Source organism: Crinia signifera, chromosome 4, assembly GCF_055691185.1.
Source record: "Crinia signifera chromosome 4, ASM5569118v1, whole genome shotgun sequence".
NCBI lineage: Eukaryota > Metazoa > Chordata > Amphibia > Anura > Myobatrachidae > Crinia > Crinia signifera.
In genome coordinates, this window is record NC_139220.1 from 56,647,012 (window position 1) to 56,667,036 (window position 20,025).

A 20,025-nucleotide genomic window follows, 5' to 3' on the forward strand; every position below is an offset into this window, starting at 1 on the left:
TACACAGACAGTACAAGTCACATGATGTGACGACATCTTTCTACAGGAACTTTTCTGTTGTTGTTACCCTGACTCTGAGACTGTTCCATTCGGATCACTCAGGGGGGTTGTTTACTTTTCGACTCAGGGACACTACCCTACCACCTAGAACGCATCACTCCACATTTTACTATCCTCGTGTTTTAAACATGTGCTGTAAAAGACTGTGAGCGCTGGGCGCTGCTGACATGGTTGCATACGGCACGTGAGGCAGGGGCAGCAGCAGCCTGGACACCCCCGTTACAGGGGCCGGGGTGGAGCGGTCCGATGGAAGGTTCCATTCCACCCTAGTCGGGGAGGCGGCGGGCGCTGGTGACGTCAGCGCAGGTTGTTTGTGTGACAGTACGGTAGTCGCCGGGTCCGGGCTCCCACTCTCCCCTCACTCCCTCCGTCCGCCCCGCAAAGGGACATGTCCACCCCGGCTAGGAGGAGGCTTATGAGGGACTTCAAGAGGTTAGTATCGCGCAGGCCACTTAGCCCGAACTCCTAACTCTCCGCTGCCTGAGGCCTGACCGGGGACGTTCCTGCCAGCCAGTGGCGGCGTCTTGTACATATAGGATGTGGAGTCTGTCCTGGAGTACCCGGGTACTGTTACCTGCAGGGGGGCATCACGTCATTACTGCTACCCCCCTACACCCGTCCCAGAGCGCCAGATGGCAGGGGAGTCCCCGCAGGCCCTAGGAACACGTATCAGCGCGCTGGATGTTTATTTCCAATGTGTCCCACTCCCCAGTCCATATCTATCTATCGATCTCTGGGTTTATATATTTAGTATTTTGCCACAGCCGATTCCCCCCCCCTATGGTGTACAGTACAGTGTACTAGTGAGTGCTGGCCTATCTGTATTAAAGCGTTTCCTTGTGTATAAAGGGAGAGGAAGCTGTGTATTCTGAGTGCACAGACTTCTGGAGCGTGGCAAGCATGGCGAATACACAATACCAGTCTGTGTGAGGCCCATTTATCATATGATATATGCTGCTCATTGTTTTCAGGGATTAGTTGCAAATATTAAGTATCCACTGAATGCATTTAGGAGGGACCGCAGCAGGAATCTCTGATACCTGCTGCAATCCCTCTGCCCCGCTCGCAACCACATCCCCCATAGGTTTCTTGATTGGATGCGATGTTGCCTGATGTATCGGGCAGTAGGGTGTGGTATAGCGGCCTGACACCCACATCCTGACTGCCGGTACTCCGACGGGGCGAGCACATCGAAGCCCCTTACCACAGGTTCGCTCTATGGGGTTGTGGACGCCAATGAAGACAAGCCCCTGTAAATTGGGATCCCAACTGTCTGGCATTTAGCAGTCAGGATTCCGATTTCGGTATACTGACCATCAGAATCCTGACTGTCGGGAGGTCATCTGGGACCCAATGCAGCATCAGGTCCTTGGACTGCCATCATCTCAGATGGCCTATGGGCTACAGACTGCACTGCTGGCGGGGCTGTGCAGGTCAGTACTCACTGTGCATGCGCAGACCCCCTGGTAAAGCAGATCTGCAGGGACATACATGCTGCCGAAAGGATTGCATAGCGATCCTGGGAAGTATATCCTGCCCAGATTGCATTGCATATGCAATATTATAGTAAATGGGCCCTTAAGGTGGCCATATGCTACTGTGATGTCTCACAGAAGTGCCACCCCCCCCCCCCTGCTGAGCCATCGTGGACCTTCCCGGGCAGCAGGATCGCTTGCAATACATCACATGCGGTCCTTTTCACATGTGATGTATCATGCAACCCTGGTCTGAGTTGGAGGTCGGACCTGCATGCGACTGTGCATCGGACCCGATGGGATGTCAAACACATCCGATTTCTCAGCCTGGTCTGTCGGAATTGGGTGGAATCAGCCCAAATCGAACTAGTGTATGGTATTGAGTGTTTTGCACTGTTCTTGTTTTGTGGCAGCTTATACTCAGGCTGTTGTGCTACATGATTAATGGTCTGGTACAATCACAGGTTATTGTCATATTATGTTATCAATTGTGATATCCTTTCATTGTAGAACAGGGTTGGCCAACTGGTCAGAGGTAAAGAGCCGAAAAATATCTGTAGTCAAGCTAAAAGCCAACAACATGCGTGTGCCGAAGGCGCACGCGCCCAAAAAAGGAGCATGATCTATTTGGAAGCATGCCGCACACCATAGTGCCCATTCCACATGATGCCGCACACCATAGTGCCCATTCCACATGATGCCGCACACCATAGTGCCCATTACACATGATGCCGCACACCATAGTGCCCATTACACATGATGCAGTGCACCATAGTACACATTACACATGATGCTGCACACGTAATGCCCCTTACACATTCCACACATTATGCAATACGTAATACCCCCACATTCTGCCACTAGTAGTGTCCCTTAATCAATACCCCCAAAAGTGCCACTTACTGTAAATTTTTATATGAGGGTCAGCCCAGCCTTCGCTGCTGCAGGTAGAGACGGAGAGCGATGCAGCTGCTTCTATGGAGAGAGGAGCAGAGCACAGTGCAGAGCGCGCTCCTGCTCCCCTCCTGGTGTCCCTTTCAGTGGACATTTCAAATATTGTGTGCACTGTTGTTGCGCCATGAATGACGGTCCGCGACGTCGGGGGAGCACGCCGGCATCACATGGTTAAAGGGGGGCAGGCTGCTACTCCTGCAGGAGAGTTGTAAGCGGGGAGAAGAACCGGAGCAGAAGCTGCAGGGGTAGCGCTCCCTTGCTACTCGGCTACACCACAAGCTAAGGACAGCGGCGGCATAGCTCGGAGGGTGCTGCCTTCCAGAAATAGCCGCATCGCCGGGCAGCACTGCGGCTTCCGTTCCAGTGGGAGCAGGAGCCGCACTTTAACAGGGGAAGAGCCGCATGTGGCTCGAGAGCTGCGGGTTGGCCACCCCTGTTGTAGAACTTTATCCATGTCCCACCTATAATTATGAAAAAAAAGAGGGAGGACAGTGCTTTGGGAGTGAAAAAAAAAACAGTTGTTAATAAAAATACATATACAGTGCATTTTGGTTAAAAACAACAACATTTTATAAAGTATCAATACAATCCAAAAATTATAGGCATTAAAAGAAACAATTGTTCTATATAGAGTTCATACACTGGTAATAAACCCCTTTTACACTGACATAAATATCCCAGGTTATTGCACATGCAGTAACCCTGGATATTGTGCAGAGTAAACGCACACAGTTGAAGTCATTCTGGTCGAGTGACATGTTACTTCAATCAGCTTTGTGAGCAGGGTTGAAAACAGATTTAAAAGGAAATATCAACCCAGGTTGATTAGGAGCGCTTGTCACTAGCCTTTCTCTCAATCAATAAGCAGGTGCTAAAAAAGGAGTAGTCCACTCCTTAACAGGAAAAAAGAAGAAAGCAGCGCTGTATAAATTAATCCGTTAATTGCAAGTGAATCAATGTCTAAAATAACAATTTTAATGGCACAATATACATTAATCCGGATATAAAAAAGGAGTAATAATCAAAGATTAAAAACAAAGAAATTGCAAGTGGATTTTAACCTTAGCACATAATATGACCTGCACTGGACCGGGCATGAGTCCTTTGTAGAAAGTCCTTGGGGGAACCAATGAATTTTGGAGGCCGCTGGAGGTGTAAAAGTCCTTGTTGAATTAGGGCAAAGTGTACTCACACGCTGGAACAACCTCGACGATGTTTGCGGTATTATGTCCAAGTTTGAAAAAGAGTTCTCCCAGGATTTGGAGCTCAGGTCCAGAAGATTGAGCAGGTGAATCCAATAGGCAAGGTTATAAACTGGGAAATCCACAGAGCACCTACGCGTTTCGCTGACCCCTGTCACCTTTTATCAAGGTGACAGGGGTCAGTGAAACGCGTAGGTGCTCTGTGGATTTCCCAGTTTATAACATTGCCTATTGGATTCACCTGCTTAATCTTCTGGACTATATAAAGTATAAATGTCAGTAGGGTTTAAGATTGAGTTTTGAAATGATAGTTTCCATTTACACTTATTGAGACTACTGGTTTACTGGTTGTGTTTTAGGCATTGTAGGTTGGTTGGTAATAATTTACATGGCAAAATCAATTTGGTTTGCAGTGTAAAATATTGCAGCTCTAAAATCTCTCGCATTTGAATTCTCACATCCTGTTACATTCCCCCCATGAACTTTTATGAAATGGAGTCATTTATGACTTGTGTTTTCATATTTTATTAATGTTATTTGATTTTTATATCAACTTTCCCTATGTAGTGTTCACTAAGTGCATGGTACTGGTGAGGATCGAGGAGGGCTTTTTTACATTTTGGAGTACAGAACTTGGAATGTGTTGTATTGCTGCTGTTGCGATACATGACATCTAAAATTTTGCTCTTCAAACTGTAAATATGTTCTCACTGATCATCACCCTGCACTTGGGTTCAACGATGTTCTGCTACACAGCATTGTTTAGTTTATATATTTATTTTACCACAGAAAAAATTGGATTGCTTTTTCTCTACTCCCCTTTTATTACAATGGCAAACGTTTGCTCATCTCTGATGTTTACTTTTTTGTATATGCATATCCATTATTTTAATGAGATGTGATTCAGGTCAAAATAGCAGAGCCTACAGTCATTTCAGCTGCTATGACATCGTGAGTGCGATCTTGGTTGTGCGTTTTCTCTTGAACTCCCCGGAACACAGAACCATATAATATTGGCTATATTTACTTGAGCCTTTCACAGACAGGACACGGATCGCTCCAGCAATACCCCAGGGTATTCATTCAGTGTGAAAGGAGTACTTTCCAATTACTATCCAAAGGTTTCATACAAAAATATAAACGGAGGATATTATACTTGACCAGTGTTGTACACTTTATATACAGCATACTACACCATAGTTGCGTACCCTCCTGCTTACTGCAGGATACTCCCTGGCTACCTGAAGGAGTGTAGTAATCGCACCGGATTTAATCTAACCCATAATATGCAGCTGTCACATTTTTTGGGGGAAATGGAACCAACCACTGGTTATGAAGCACAATGGTCACTATGGTTTCATGCATTTTAAGGTTTTTCGTGGCCACTTACATGGAAACACTTGTAAAACACAATACCTGTACACGCCCTGACATGTATCAGTGTATTTTCTTCAACAAGTACAGTAGATCTTCCTAACTGCTTTGGGGCTCACCTACAATTCGATGTAACCCATTTTTATAGCACACCTATCAGATGTAGCAGCACATATCCACTCTTCTAGGTGCTACCGTCACAATCTCTCCGAAATACATTTTCGCAAGTATGTACTACACCAACCCTAAAAATCATTACGTGCCATTCTTCATAACTGTTTACAGCTAAAATTACTACGTCGCATCATATATACCATCACAACCAATGCTTCCAGTGCATCTGCTTGGAATTATTTGGCCATAACATAGAATCTTATGCACTTCTCTTATTACTGTCTTCACGGCTGCTGTCATCCTAACAGGAAGGTCTGACACTGAAGGCTTCTGTACCAGCGGCTCAGTTGAAACAGCAATAGATATGCACATACTGTATGTTATGTCTGTAATGGTCCATTCCAGGAACTAGTTTAATGGTTCCCTATAGCCTCACTCACCCTTCTTCCACAGTTCGTCTCCAGTACAGTAGACAAGGGTTAGAATAAATTAACAGCGTGACCTCCTAGTTGCCATGGCAGCCTGGTGACCGATATTTGTCCTGGCCAAGTACAAAATATTCAGTGTTTCTTAATTATATAGGACTCAATAAAATATACCAGTGTCAAATTCTGCCTTTTGAAATGTTTACTTAATATGTAATTCTATATGAGGGCTACATTTTATATAAACTTTTAAAAACACTTGTTCACAGATTGCAGGAGGATCCTCCTGTTGGAGTCAGTGGCGCACCCTCTGAGAACAATATTATGGTCTGGAATGCAGTCATATTTGGGTATGTTTGGAAACTGTCCTTTTGCTTCTGTAAAGTAAACTGCTTTCTTTGGACTATTAAAGGATTCTAGTATGCCTCACTAACTTAATAATTATTATTAGCAGTTATTTCTATAGTGCACACATGTTTCTCAGCTCTTTACAGAAAATATTTGTCCATTCACATCAGCTCCTGCCCAAGCGGAGTCTACTATCTGTATTCCCTATCACACCTACATACACACTAGAATTGTATTATTTTTTGTCATGAGACAATTAAGGCCCATACACACTTGGCGACTTTGAGCTGAAAGCTGCTCAAAACAGCAAGTTTGAGAGGCTTTCAGCTCAAAGCCGCCCAGTGTGTATGCCCCAACTATGAACGGTGAGCACTGCTGCGCGCTCTGGCATCATCGCTGGGAAAGCCGTTCATCTGCTGGTAATAGCAGCAGATGAGCGGCTTTAAGGACGGCTTTGCATAGCGCAGTGCAAAGCCATCTTCCCCCTGCTGACGGCGCCGGGCAGGGGGAAAGCCTCTTAGTGTGTATGCACTGAGTGGCTTTCCCCCAGCGATGATAGTGATCATCGCTGTCCATACATGCTGGCCATAGTTGCCCAGTGTGTATGGACCTTTATTCTACCAGTGCATTTTGGAATCCAGCTCTCATATGCTGAAACACAAAAATACATTGAATTTAATGTTTACAATAAATGTATTGTACTTTACAGAACTTGTATTGGAATACTATTAGCAGTGCTAATTTTCAAGTTAAAAAAACAGGCTAATATCTGGATTTTAGCCTGATCGTCATTATAGGGCTATCAAATTTAGCTGAAAAAAGCCCAGTTTCAAGGTAAAACAAATGGGATCCAGGATAAGTATAATCGCTCCCAGGGCTATTCGGTGCGCTGTTATGTCGGAGAGTGCCGGTAGTCATGGGTGTGTAGTTGGGAGAGCCAGCATTCTCCGACTTGCGTGCTCTGCAGCGAAGCTGTTTGTGCTGCAGTAGGGCACGAAACAGCATTGCAGAACCAGTTTTGTCAGATTTATGCTCGTACCCCAGGAAGGCTGCAAACAGAAATCTACTAGAAATACAAAGAGTGATGAAGTGAAGGGCAACTAGTTCCAACTAATCTGCTCCTAACTGCTGTTGACAGTGTGAAATGACAGTTAGGGGCAACATATGTGGTAATATTTTTGTGTTTCAGCACTTTAGAGCTAGACTGCTCGTTTCCAAAAATTGGGGGGCTCACTATTAGAGGCACATGCTACAAAGGTTCTTTTATACAACTAGATATTTCTAGAAATATAATACATGGATTTTTATTTTGCCACTGTTAGAAGTTAGTGGAATAGATGTTGCAGAAGCTACTCGATGACAGCAAATACAGTATTTAAAACCCATGTAGATATGCCTCTTTTCCAATTAATCACTTAATTTTAAACATTGAATTGATAATTGGGTACTTGTTTCCTAGCACGGCGCCCATCGCATCGCATACCATAAGCCTTACAATGGTATGCGATGTTGCACGATGGCACCCGATGTTATACAATTTAAAATCGTATACCATCGCATTGTATGCCATATACAATGGTATACGATTTTAAATTGTATAAGCACCCTAATGGGTGTTTTTAATGTTAAATGGCCACCTTATAAGATTATAAATTGTGGTACTTGTGTATTTTGGCAGCGCCCATCGCATACCATAACGCATACGATGGTATGCGACGCGATATCGTACGATACTGCACGATGGCATACAATTTTGAAATTGTATGCCATTGTACATGGCATACAATGCCATACGATGCGATGCGATTGAACATTGTATAAGCACCCTAATGGGTGCTTATACAATGTTAAGCACCCAAATGGGTGCTTACAATGTTAAATGCACCCCCACGCCACCCCCCAACTATAAACGTCAACCCGAAGCGTGGCGAGCGCAGCGAGCCCGCGTGGGGCGGCGGTACGCGTCCTACGACCTTTTCATACCCCCACTATCCACGTCGGCGTGGAGTTGAGAATAGAATAGTGTGGCGAGCGCGAAGCGTGGCGAGCGGACGCGGATACCTGTGAAGCCCGCGAAGGGACGCGTTTACCTGTGAAGGTATCCGCGTCCCCTCGCGGGGCTCGCTGCGCTCGCCACGCTTCCCCCCTAAAAAATCGTATAGGGGGGCCAAAATCGCATCGCATGCGGCTATATGGCATGCGATGCGATACAATGCATAAGATGCCATACGCTTGAAAATCGTGGCCGCCGTGCTAGGAAACAAGTACCGATAATTGTTACAATTACTTTTTTTTCTTTAGAAATGTGACATAATTAGCACTTTCAGGTCAGTGATCTGTTGTTTAGCTCTGTATAATTGACTTCTACCGAAGTTCAGTGTCTGGTTCTGCACATATTGTTTAGAACTGTAAAACTGACATTCCTCTGTCTTATTTTCTTCTAGGCCTGAAGGAACACCTTTTGAGGATGGTAAGTTTCCGGCAGAGTTTTAATGTTTGTGTTCTGAGGCTTATTAGATTCTTAGCCCTACTTATAAAGCATGCTGATGAATCCTAAAATTGCTTGCTATACATGCTATGGTTTCTATGGCTGTTAAATGAAGTGCTAGAATCAAACTCTGTCCTCCAAAACCTGGACTGTTCAGGTGTGTACACATTGCACTATATTGCTAAGGATTTTGCCCTTAAACTGCCTGTAATCTTGGACAAACGATATAGGCCATAATTCTGGTTCACTTGCAAAGGCAAATTCCTTCCCAAATGGACAAAACCATGTGCACTGCAGGTGGGGCAGATGTAACTTGAGAGAGTTAGATTTGGGTGAGGTTTTACTTCAAAGTGAGATCTATATTGCGGTTTAAAAATAAAGCAGCCAGTATTTTTCCTGCACAGAAACAAAATAACCCACCCAATCTAAACCTCTCTGCACGTGTTACATCTGCCCCACCTGCAGTGCACATGGTTTTGTCCATTTGAGAAGGAATTTGCCTTTGCCAGTGAACCAGAATAAGGGCCATAGTACATACACACTGATCTTTAACAATATCATTCAGCGGCAACATCCAGGAGCATGCTGTCGCTGATGAGATAGAGTTAGAATTTAACTTAATGTACAGACAAAAAAGGGGGTCGTTGACGAACCACAAGAGCGCATCGGTGGCATCCTATGTTTGAGCACAGGTGACTCAATTATTATCTCAGCCTTGGATGATCTACAAACCTGTACTGTCTGGGTACTTTGAGGACAGAGGGCCTGAGTCAGAGTGGATTGCAAATAAAAGATCTTTCGCAGATGGACAAAACCATGTGCACTGCAGGTGGGGCAAATGTTTGGTGCAGAGTTAGTTAGATTTGGACGGGGGTTTATTCATTTTGAAATATAAATTGCAGTGTAAAAATTAAAATAATCAAATAACTCTCCAAAATCTAGCTCTTCTGCACATGTTACATTTGCGCCACCTGCACATGGTTTTGCCCATTTGAGAAAGCTTTCATGAAACACTGATTTAGCATTTCTGTGATCACTTTTTATTTTGCAGTGTTGCTGCTTCAAATGTTGCCTGAACTTGACTGAGGATGGGCAATATGTTAGTGTAATAATTAGCGTATGTAATGAAGGTTCATTTCTTTTTTTTTTTTTTTTTTTACAAAACCACGTTGTAGCAAAATGGTAATCATTGAGGGTTAAGAATTGACTAAACATTTTCACTCGCAGTATTCAATTTTTGTTATTTATTTCTATTGGTTGTACAAAAAAAAATCCTTCTGCTATTAGAGTAAAACACTCCTGGAACTTTTTTTTTTTTTTTTTTTTTTTTAATCTTTTTCTGTACATGCATACAGCAATTATGTTCTTGCACACCCATGACAGCAGGATTTCAACAAGTTTCACATAGGGGATTAAGGTAATGAGAAATCACTGGACAGTTGGGGAAATGTTTGGCATAACATGGAGTGAGATTTCTGGGATTTGGGGAAGGATAGACGGGTGTGGTATAGGGTTCCGACAGTTGGGATCCCGACATTCATTAGCCAGACGTTGGGATCCCGACTGGCCGGACTTAGACAACATTGCGGGCACGGTGGCTCGCTACACTCACCACCTATTATATTCTCCCACGAGGGAGAATAGCCGGTGGCCGTCGGGATCCTGTCTGTCTGTGTTTTAACAGTCGGGATCCCGACATTGGGTAAATGACTGTCGGAATCCCGTCCGGCACCCGGATAGGCTATCCTGAGCCTGACCACTGTGTAAAGCATTTACAATTTCTTACAAATTATTAGTTCCAAATACTTAAATGTGGGTATAACCCCTGCTATACATTTGCCGGTCATCCATAGAGATACATTTTCACACAACCTCACAGCAGACTTGCCTTAACCTTTTATCAGAGGAGACGTTTAGTGCTTTTGGCATCTAACTTGGGCAGATGTACAAGGAGATGGTTTATAAAGTAGACTAACTAAAATATATTGCATTGTTGTTTATTAGAAGTTCTTATACAATCATTTTACACCCAGCATATAGAGCATAATTTTATTTGACATGTGTTACTGATTTACCACAATTTCAGTGTAGTTTTTTGTTAGCTCTAATACCATAAATACTCTTAAAAAACTTTTTCTGTGGCAAACTTTTTTTTTTTAAATGTAGATTTTGTTTCAGTGTTTATATTCTCATTTAGGCACATTTAAACTCGTCATAGAATTTTCGGAAGAGTATCCAAATAAACCACCTACTGTTAGATTTGCCTCAAAAATGTTTCATCCGAATGGTGAGTGCCTACAGTTTGTAAATTTTACTATCTATGAAACTACATGTTGCTATAGCTGCACTAATGCCTGGTACACACCAGGACGACTAGGGCCCAATCCCATCAATCTAGATCCAATTGGATGTAGATTGTGTGGTGATTGGGCCCTTTTCTGTCCTGTTGTGGACTGATACCGATCCGATGCGCGGTCCCACAGGTCGGTCGTTATTCAGATCCTACCTGCAGCAGGTAGGATCTGAAGAACGACCATACAGCCGGGTGCGGGTCGCCATCGGATCGGACCCGCTCACCGTGCACATCGTGAGCGGGTTGTGCCCCCCCCCCCTCCCCCGCATCATCGTGAGAGGGTCTGAAGAAACACTGACGACCCGCTCACAATGTGCATTGTGAGCGGGTCGTCGTGGTGTGTACCCCACATAACTTGTGGCGGCATACAAGGTATTTCATCGAATCCGCACAGAAAGCTGTATTTTATGTTCTGTTCCCAAAACACGGTTACACTTCTGACGGTTATATTAGTATTAGAGCGTTTATATGATATAGGACTCTTACAGATTGAAAGATTGCTTAATGGTGTGCACACACGGTGAGATTCTCTTGCTGTTCGACTTAAGATTCGAGTGCTATGCAATCTTTGCATGAATTGTATGTAAATAGTAGAGTTAGAAATCTACATTAGATTTGCACTATATAGTCATTGCTGCCCTGTCTATCTGGGTTTCGATTTGTGCTGTAACGGGAGCGCGCATCGGGAGCGCAAGGTAAAAAACCTGTGCGATCTGCATACGATGCATGGGATTTTGACTATATAGTCAAAATCTAATATTAAATCTCACCTTGTGTACACATTTATTTATTTATTTATTTCATATTTCCCAATAAGCAAAATGCTGGTATTAATATGAAAATACGGAATATTTTATGGTCTCCTTTTGTTGATGAGTTTGGTGGGAGTTTTAGCTTTGTTAACCCTGCTTCTAAATAATGTTCCAACTGATCACAAAATAAATAAAACTTAAATGTCCTATCCAGACTATATCACATTAACAGACAGATGTTTTGTATTGTGCATTCATGTCCATAGAAATTGCAGGTGCAAGTTATTTGCACAGGTTGTTTTATACACATTCCCTGTAAATGAGGGGTCCGCAGTGTCTGGCTGTCCCAGAGAAGATTTTTTTATTTTTATTATTATATTTTTTCATTTAATTACCGTTTCAGGTGTTGGTTGAAAAGTCTCTTATTTTGCCATTTTGGTTTTCTATGACAGATTACTGTATGTTGGATCATATAAAAGTGGACTGATCATAGTTGCTGTGAATATTTGCTGTTATGGGGACTACACACATAGCAATGTTTCTGAGCAATTTAACTACATCACTCATAAAATGGCTCTACATCGCTATGTATGTAGAGGCCATAGTGACGTGCGTCCCATTCGCCCGGTTCAGCACGCTGGATATTAATCACTCTTGGCCAGTTTTCTAACTGGAGAACGCTGGCCCTGACACATTGCTCAGCGGAACATCACTGTGCCCTGAGCAATCTAGCTCATCTCCCATGTTACCCGTGTGTAGGGCACATTATACAGACTTTAAACCTTCGTTATTAGTTGTCTGTGTGTAAATGTCAGATTGCATTCTCATACTGAATGAGTCCAGCAGTGATCTTATGGGTCCTACACATAGGAGATTTCAGGGCATTTTCTAAGCGCATGAAGCGAGCAGATGAGCGATGGGGAGGATGGCTTCCATAGCGCCCTGATATGGAAAGTCGTCCACCCCCAGGAAAAAGACTAATAGGGGTGAAAAAAGCTCAGTGTGAATGCACTGAGCGTTTTTCAGCCCAGCTATTTTTTCCCCCATCACCAACCATGTGTTTGTTTGTTTTTTGTTTTTTTTTTACTTAATGTGATCTTTTGCTTATAATTAAATACTGCAAAAATCTTTCTTGTAGTTTACGCTGATGGTAGCATATGTTTAGACATCCTTCAGAACCGCTGGAGCCCAACTTATGATGTTTCATCCATATTAACATCAATTCAGGTAAGAGCTTGATGACGCTTCAGGGAAGTACTCCTGTCTTGGTTTAGGCCAAAACAATGTGTTCTGTGAGGTGGTTGCATAGAATTTGATGACAGATAAGAACTACTAGGCCAGGCATTCCCAACCATGGTCCTCAAGGCACACCAACAGTGCAGGTTTTAGTGATATCCAGGCTTCAGCACAGATGGTTTAATCAGAATCCCTCAGATACCAATTAAGTCTCCTGTGCTCAAGCCTGGATATCTACAAAACCTGCACTGTTGGTGTGCCTTGAGGACCGTGGTTGGGAATGCCTGTACTAGGCCCATCTAGTTTGGTAACCTCACCCCTATTCGATCCTTAGATAGAAACATAACTGCAACATTAACAAATGGTGACACCCGAGTAAACGAGGAACACAAAGGATATTTAAAACAAGGGCTTGGGTTATAATTATGGCATTAATGACTTTGAAAGAGAGGTGATTGTTTTGGCAGCAGCACCAATGACAAAGAATGTTCAACTTGCTATTGTTTTATAAGCAACTTCACCTAAAGTAGTCTTGTCATGGAAATTTGAGGGACATATACAAGTGCAGCTTGGATGACTTATGGCAGGGGTGGCCAAAACTGTCCTCAAGATCTACCAACGGTGCATGTTTTCCAGGCAACCTGTGGATCTATAGTAGGAATGAAAGCAGCAGGTTTGAAAATGTGACAGTTAGTAATGACTACAGCTGTTGGTAGATCTCGAGGACCGGTTTGGCATAAGCAACCACTTTTAACTAAAAGCATTAAAAAGAGGAAGGTATCCTAGTTTGCAATGCAGAAAATACTCAGAATGCACATTTGTGAGTGATGTAAAGAACACAGGCAAATGTTGTGGAAAGTGATCAGATGAATCGTCCATTGTCATTTTCTAAAGACAGTGGCAAAATAAAGAATTCTGCTTAAAGTTAACCGTGCTGCCGTCGCTGTCATTGTTGGGGGCGGACCTGGCACCTACGGAGGGTTCTGGGCTTCCCCAAGCTATCTGGTCAATGTGATCAGATGTCATGTGCATGGTATCTATTCATGCTACAGGGAGCATTTTGCCCTTTTTAAAATCGGGCATGGCGTGGCACCCTGCTAAACAGTCTAGATTGAGCACTACTTATTGAACAAGGGTAATTCCCGATGATTCAGTTTTGTCACCCACCCCGGCTGCTAGCATGCATGGTTGATGATTATAGTCAAGATTGTGCATGCAGCACAGATGTCCAGAGGTGGTTGTTAGCGATACACGAGAGCATGCATCAGTATCAATATTGAGCGTAAACACTAGAGCAGGGCTGGGCAATTGCGGCCCTCTAGATGTTGAGGAACTAAACATCCCAGGATGCTTTGCATTAGTTTTGCTATGTGACCATGCTGAAACTGATGCAAGGCATGCTGGGATGTGTAGTTCCTCAACATCTAGAGGGCTGCAATTGCCCAGCCCTGCACTAGAGGATAGATATCATTACCGATATATTGTCTTGTGTGTATGGGGTTTATTACATTCTGTCCCCCCAAAATATCTGCTCTCTTTGAGTATTTGTTTTTTCTGTAGAAGGCAGTGATATAAATATGTATAAGGCAGAGCTTTGGCGTTATGCTAAACCTTTGACTCTGAATCCTTTATGAATGGCAAATATGACTAGTAGTAACAAACTTTCAGATTTTCTTTTCACTGTTTTGAACAGAACGTTGGAGCAGATTTATTAAGCTCGGTGAAGTGATAGTGTCTGGTTTTTATCACCTGCCAATCAGCTCCTAACTGTAAAGTTACAGGCTTGGTTTGAAAAATGACAGGTAGGAGCAGATTGGCCGATGATAAAAACCAGACACTATCACTTCACCAAACTCAATAAATCTATCCCCGAGTCTTCAGAACAGAGAACAAATGTGGCTGTTCTGGTCTTTGGGCCTAATTCAGAGCTTCTGCATCTTTGTATTTGGATGCTGTGGGAAAATATGTAAATGTCTCAGCTGGTGGCTCTGTGGATTTGCTGCTTGTGTACAGAGATGCAAGTACACTGTGGCACCATCTGCCGTCTGCGTAACACACACTGCTCAGAGCACACTAAGGCTGGGTGTATATTGCATGATGTGTGTGCCAGCTGATGAATGATACATTGCATGTGACATACACACTGCATGGTCTGATGTATGGCAGAACAATATATTGTTACAGCATGCATGTACAGTGCATCCGGAAAGTATTCAGAGCTTCAGGGCCCTCTCTCCCCATGTGCTTTTCTTAGACTTTGGGGGAAATTTACTAAAGGAAATTTGTAAAAAATAGGTGTATTTGTATCCAGAAATACACTTATTTTTGACATTTACTATCCCGAAAATATGGCAATTCATATTCGTATTGATAGCACATCAATACGAATACGAATTGCCGTATTTTCGGGATAGTAAATGTCAAAAATAAGTGTATTTCTGGATACAAATACACAGATTTTTTACAAATTTCCTTTAGTAAATTTCCCCCTTTATCTCTGCCACTGTTATAATTGCATCAGTGTCCACTGTTGCATCTGTCTTTTCTTATTTACCATGTACTTGTCCTAATTTGCATTTGTAAATCGCAATCTTTCTTGTATTGTTCTTTGCTCATCTATGTATTGCCAGGTGCTGCGGAACCCTTGTGGTGCCATAGACATAAGCGATAATAATAATTAGTCCCATCGCATCAGATGGGAAGGTGCAATGAACAACTGCCGGACACACAATTGCTGGTAGACACTTTGCTATGTGCACACTGTTTTGTTCAGAAACACGTTGCAACGATAAATGCCTTTGTACGTACCCAGCTGACCGCTTCAGGTTTAAGGATAGCCAAACTTCAGCACAGGAGGCTTAATTAGTACCTTGGTTACGTTACTTTAACTAGATGTGCTCAAGAATGGATATGACTAGTACCTCCTGGACTTTTACCAATGTTTGGAAACACTGTTCTATGTTGGGATGAACAGCCTGATGTAGCCAGTGGAAAAAAAAGAGCTAAATGGCTAGTGACAATGTTAGTAACTATAATTACATGAGAAAGAAATCTAAACAAAATAAGATAATGGCTCTTATGTACAAAACAGGTTAGACAGGCGAGACTTCATTGCCTGTCTAACCTGTATCACATTGTTTACCACACTGATATTAGCAGACTATTTCATTACTTCACTACTAGGTCACCTCCAATTGCAGTAACTGTTATTTGGGAACGCTGACATGCCAATGTCCCTAACTAGATACAATATAGTGACATATAACTAATGCTGAGTACACACCAAAACGATTTGGATTGGATGCAAATCGTGCGATACGATTTGCATACGATCTGATCCCTTCTGTATTCAGATGAATGGATCTTATACAGATCCTACCTGCAGCAGGTAGAATTGGAATCTGATCCAACCAAACGATTTTGACCCGATCTGAATTGGATCCAGATTGATGGGATTGTGCCCAAATCGTTTTGGTGTGTACCCAACATTAGCGCTGTAGTAGGTAATGCATACAATGCACATTAGTAATCTAGTTTAGGTTTGTTGTATGTTGAGAGCATGTAATTGCAAGGTGAGCTTCGTTTTACGATATCATATAGACTAATTATAGTAAAAGATGGCAAACAAAGGAGTGATATTACATTGCGCTCACATTGGTTCTCAATCTGATAATTATTCCTTTTCTTATGACGTCAGTATGAGCTCAAAAGTGGAAAAAAAAACAGTAGGAAGGATATTCAAAGCCGCCCCCGCTGTGGAATAGTGACGTACAGAGGAGTTTCCATATAGCGCCAGATGAAAACACAAGTTCCCCCAATTTGTAATATGGCTACACAAAATGTACTTATAGGGCTAGCATATTTCATTACACTTATAAAGCAAGACTGAATAATAACTACAATGTATAGGGAAATTGGCATTTGCTAGATAAGGATAAATCCTACAGTATATTCTGATTATTGGTTCTGTTAGATTCAAGAAGTTATTGGTTGGGCTGTATGACCGAGTCACAAAGCAGAAAGAGAGCCTATTTAGAGATATATATATATGGACTGCAGACGAAAGTTAATTAGTAGAACAGCTTATGTATGTCCATTTTTAGGGCGTGCTTAAAGGTTTGGAGACTAGAAATGGAGTTGTCTGTGCTTACAAAATACATTCTATGGGTGAAAGTCTGTTGATGGAGAGACCACTAGATTATTACAATAAGAATCAATGTGAGAATTGGATAGTTTGGGCATTGCTGTCACGTTGCTTTTCATACACGGCCTGTAACATGTCTTTTAGGATCGGAGCTGAGTGACTGGTACTTTGTCACTCTCCAAAGCTTTAGTACATTTGATAGTCAGGAAGATGGAGTATAAATAATATTTTAAAAAATTCTTCACAGTACATGATCGCAACACTCCGCACACTGTGTACCAGAACATGTATATAGTGCATATCCTCTATACATAAGGTCCTTGGCTCCTCCGTCCAGCAACGATTACTTACATGACAGGACAAGCAACACTGATATGTTCTATCTCCTAGAATTCTTTATAGCTATTTCAGATATGTCCATTTATGTAGCATTCATTCTAGCACCCTGCACCTGTCTCAAGCAGTGTATTTCCTCTTTTCTGCCTGGGGTGTTACTCTCTGCTTCTAGAACACATTTTGGTCTGTATCTCTGCACTGAGATACAGACCGCACTTTCAACAGTTGCTATAACTTCCTCATGTTTATCACAGACCAAGGTAGGTCTGCATCAATTTCCACTAAATGACATCAATTACTTTAAACTAAAAACTGCCAATAGCAGGGCCTATTGCTGTGGTCATCCTCTACAGTTTTTAGATACAGGCAGCGTAGTGTGGGCAGCAATGGGGTTACAAAGGTAATGCATGGTCTGGCAACCATATTTTTCTTAGACATGTTTTTCATTGAAACACGTTAAAATAATGTGTAATTTCTTGGCAATTTAGTAAATGGGTAGATAGTGTATAAGGGGAAATCCATAGGAATACATCCATGTGAATGTATGTGTATATAACCAAATACAGAACCATGCTGGAGTGTGGATCTTGTAGAAAGCGTCAGTTTACCTACTGGAGTAAAGGACCCCATACACTAGGGTGACTTGTCCTTAGGACAAGTCGCCCCCGACTTCCCCCTGAGCTTCCCCGGCTGCTCCCCGGGGGAGCTTGATTAGATTGGCACTTGATGTGCCATTTTTTACATGTGATAAATCGTCTCGATTTATCACATGTAAAAAACCCGGGGAGCAGGGGGGGGGGGGGGGGGCAGAGGGAGCCGGGCAGAGGGAGCCGGGAGCTGTCAGTGCTAGAAAAAAAAGCCTATACAATGAATGGGCAGCCTGTGATTGGCTGAGCGCTCTCTCAGCCAATTGTTGACTGGCTGAGAGAGCGCTCAGCCAATCACAGGCCGCCCATTCATTGTATGGGCTTTTTTTTTTTATTCAGTACTGACGGCTCCCCCTGCCCGGCTCTATGCCGCCTGTGTCCCCCCGCAGCGTCCCCAGCCCCCCCTGCTCCCTCCACCGCCGCGCCGCCCCACTAGGTCCCAAGTCGGGTGGTCAGACGTGCAGCAGGTCCGACCACCCGACGCAGATCCGATGCGCACGGGACCGCGCATCGGATCTGAGGGGACATCAAAACTAGCCGATTTTGGTCCGATTTCGGCCAGATCCGACTGATCTGGCCGAAATCTGACCAAAATCGGCTAGTGTATGGGGGCCTTAAGTGATTGCGAGTTCAGGGCTGGCTCCAACCAGTGCCGAGCCATGGTGTGAGAGGAATTTACTAAAGCATGAATCCAGACTGTTAAGTATGGGAGGGTCATCTGGTTTAATGAAAGTCTATCTCTATTTAAGATAGTGTGTAAGTGCAACATTTTTACATGTCACTCATCTGAAACCCTTTTTATTTACAGTCCCTTCTTGATGAACCAAATCCGAATAGCCCTGCGAACAGTCAAGCAGCACAACTTTATCAGGAAAACAAACGTGAATATGAGAAAAGGGTATCTGCAATTGTGGAACAAAGTTGGAACGATTCCTAATATCCCTTCTCCCTCTGCTTCAGCCGTTTTTCTTTTTTGCGTGTACAATTTACGCTCAGAACAGACAGAAATGGAGGCTACTACTGATGCCACAAACTAAGGATTACCGTAAATTGATTAAAAAAACAACAATGCAGGATCCTTAGTCCCGTTCCTCCTGTATCCCTTGTTTGAAAGTGCAAGAGCTTGTGTATCTCTACTAGTTTTTTTTTTTCATTATTGCATGTTGTGCATGGTTTGAAAATAAGTTATTGCTACATTTGTAATATATCCGGTTTGTAATTTTTCCTCTAATGTATAATGTTGGCATGGAATTTTCATAAAACACATCTTTTGTAAATCTACACTTTTTTTTTCTTTTATCCTTCACCACCTCTCCCTTAAGGTATATGAATGCCATGTGTGAATATTTGGACAGTGCCAATATATAAAAATATATAAATAGGGCTTGATTTTATTTTGATCCTTTTTTTTTTTTTTTTATATATATATTTTCAAGTAAGCTGATAAATTAATAACTCACAATTGAGTTGACTAAACAATCTTTCTGACTATTTTTTTCTTTCAATCCACGCTTGCATTTGAACTATAACCTCATATATTTAGCCGAATTGTATAGAATAGAAACTGCCAGACAGTAAAATATTTATGTATGTAACACGGGTGTGGATAGTATTGTCTACCAGGGTTCTAGGTTGACATGGGTTTTTTCACTGTTTTTTGACCCGAATGTCGGCACAATCGACATGGACACAGTTGGAAGTCAACCGCAGCCCCTCGCTGCGCTCGGCACAATATTTTATTCTCCCGCCATGCACTAGTGGATGAAAGGGCACGAAATACCACATGTCTGCTCAAAAACCAGTGAAAAAAACCCATGTTGACCTGGCGCAGTTGTCGACCTAAAACCATGTCGACTTGACACATTTGTCAACCTTGTCCCATGTCGACCTTCATCCCTGTCGACCCAACGGTGTTGACCTAAGTCGGGTCGACAATACGACTGTGTCCTGGTCACACACGATTTGGCAGTTGATGTGCCAAGTTTTGCATGTGATAAATCAGGCGGAGGGAGCCGAGTGGGCTTTAAGCAGAGATCCAAACGGGATGCAGAGAGGCAGTGGGCGCACTGGGCGGTAAGGGGACCTGAGTCCTTTCAGAAAAGAGAGCTCTCAGCCAA

At 42.9% G+C, this 20,025-nt stretch overlaps 1 protein-coding gene across 1 annotated transcript; it reads left to right on the forward strand.

Annotated features, from left to right (window-relative positions):
* Positions 1-306: 306 nt before the first annotated feature.
* On the forward strand, positions 307-19,189 carry UBE2B (ubiquitin conjugating enzyme E2 B). Its single transcript, XM_083181790.1, has 6 exons — positions 307-492; positions 5,874-5,954; positions 8,397-8,422; positions 10,638-10,727; positions 12,684-12,772; positions 18,717-19,189. Exons 1-6 carry the CDS (start codon positions 449-451, stop codon positions 18,843-18,845), a joined length of 459 nt encoding a protein of 152 aa, XP_083037916.1. The 5' UTR covers positions 307-448; the 3' UTR covers positions 18,846-19,189.
* The last annotated feature ends 836 nt before the right edge of the window (positions 19,190-20,025 follow it).

Coding starts and splice junctions, on each gene's coding strand:
- UBE2B (XM_083181790.1), top strand. CDS start 449: ATGTCCACCCCGGCTAGGAGGAGGCTTATGAGGGACTTCAAGAG. Junction 8,423..10,637: donor AGGAACACCTTTTGAGGATG/GTAAGTTTCCGG, acceptor ATTCTCATTTAG/GCACATTTAAACTCGTCATA. Junction 10,728..12,683: donor AAAAATGTTTCATCCGAATG/GTGAGTGCCTAC, acceptor TCTTTCTTGTAG/TTTACGCTGATGGTAGCATA.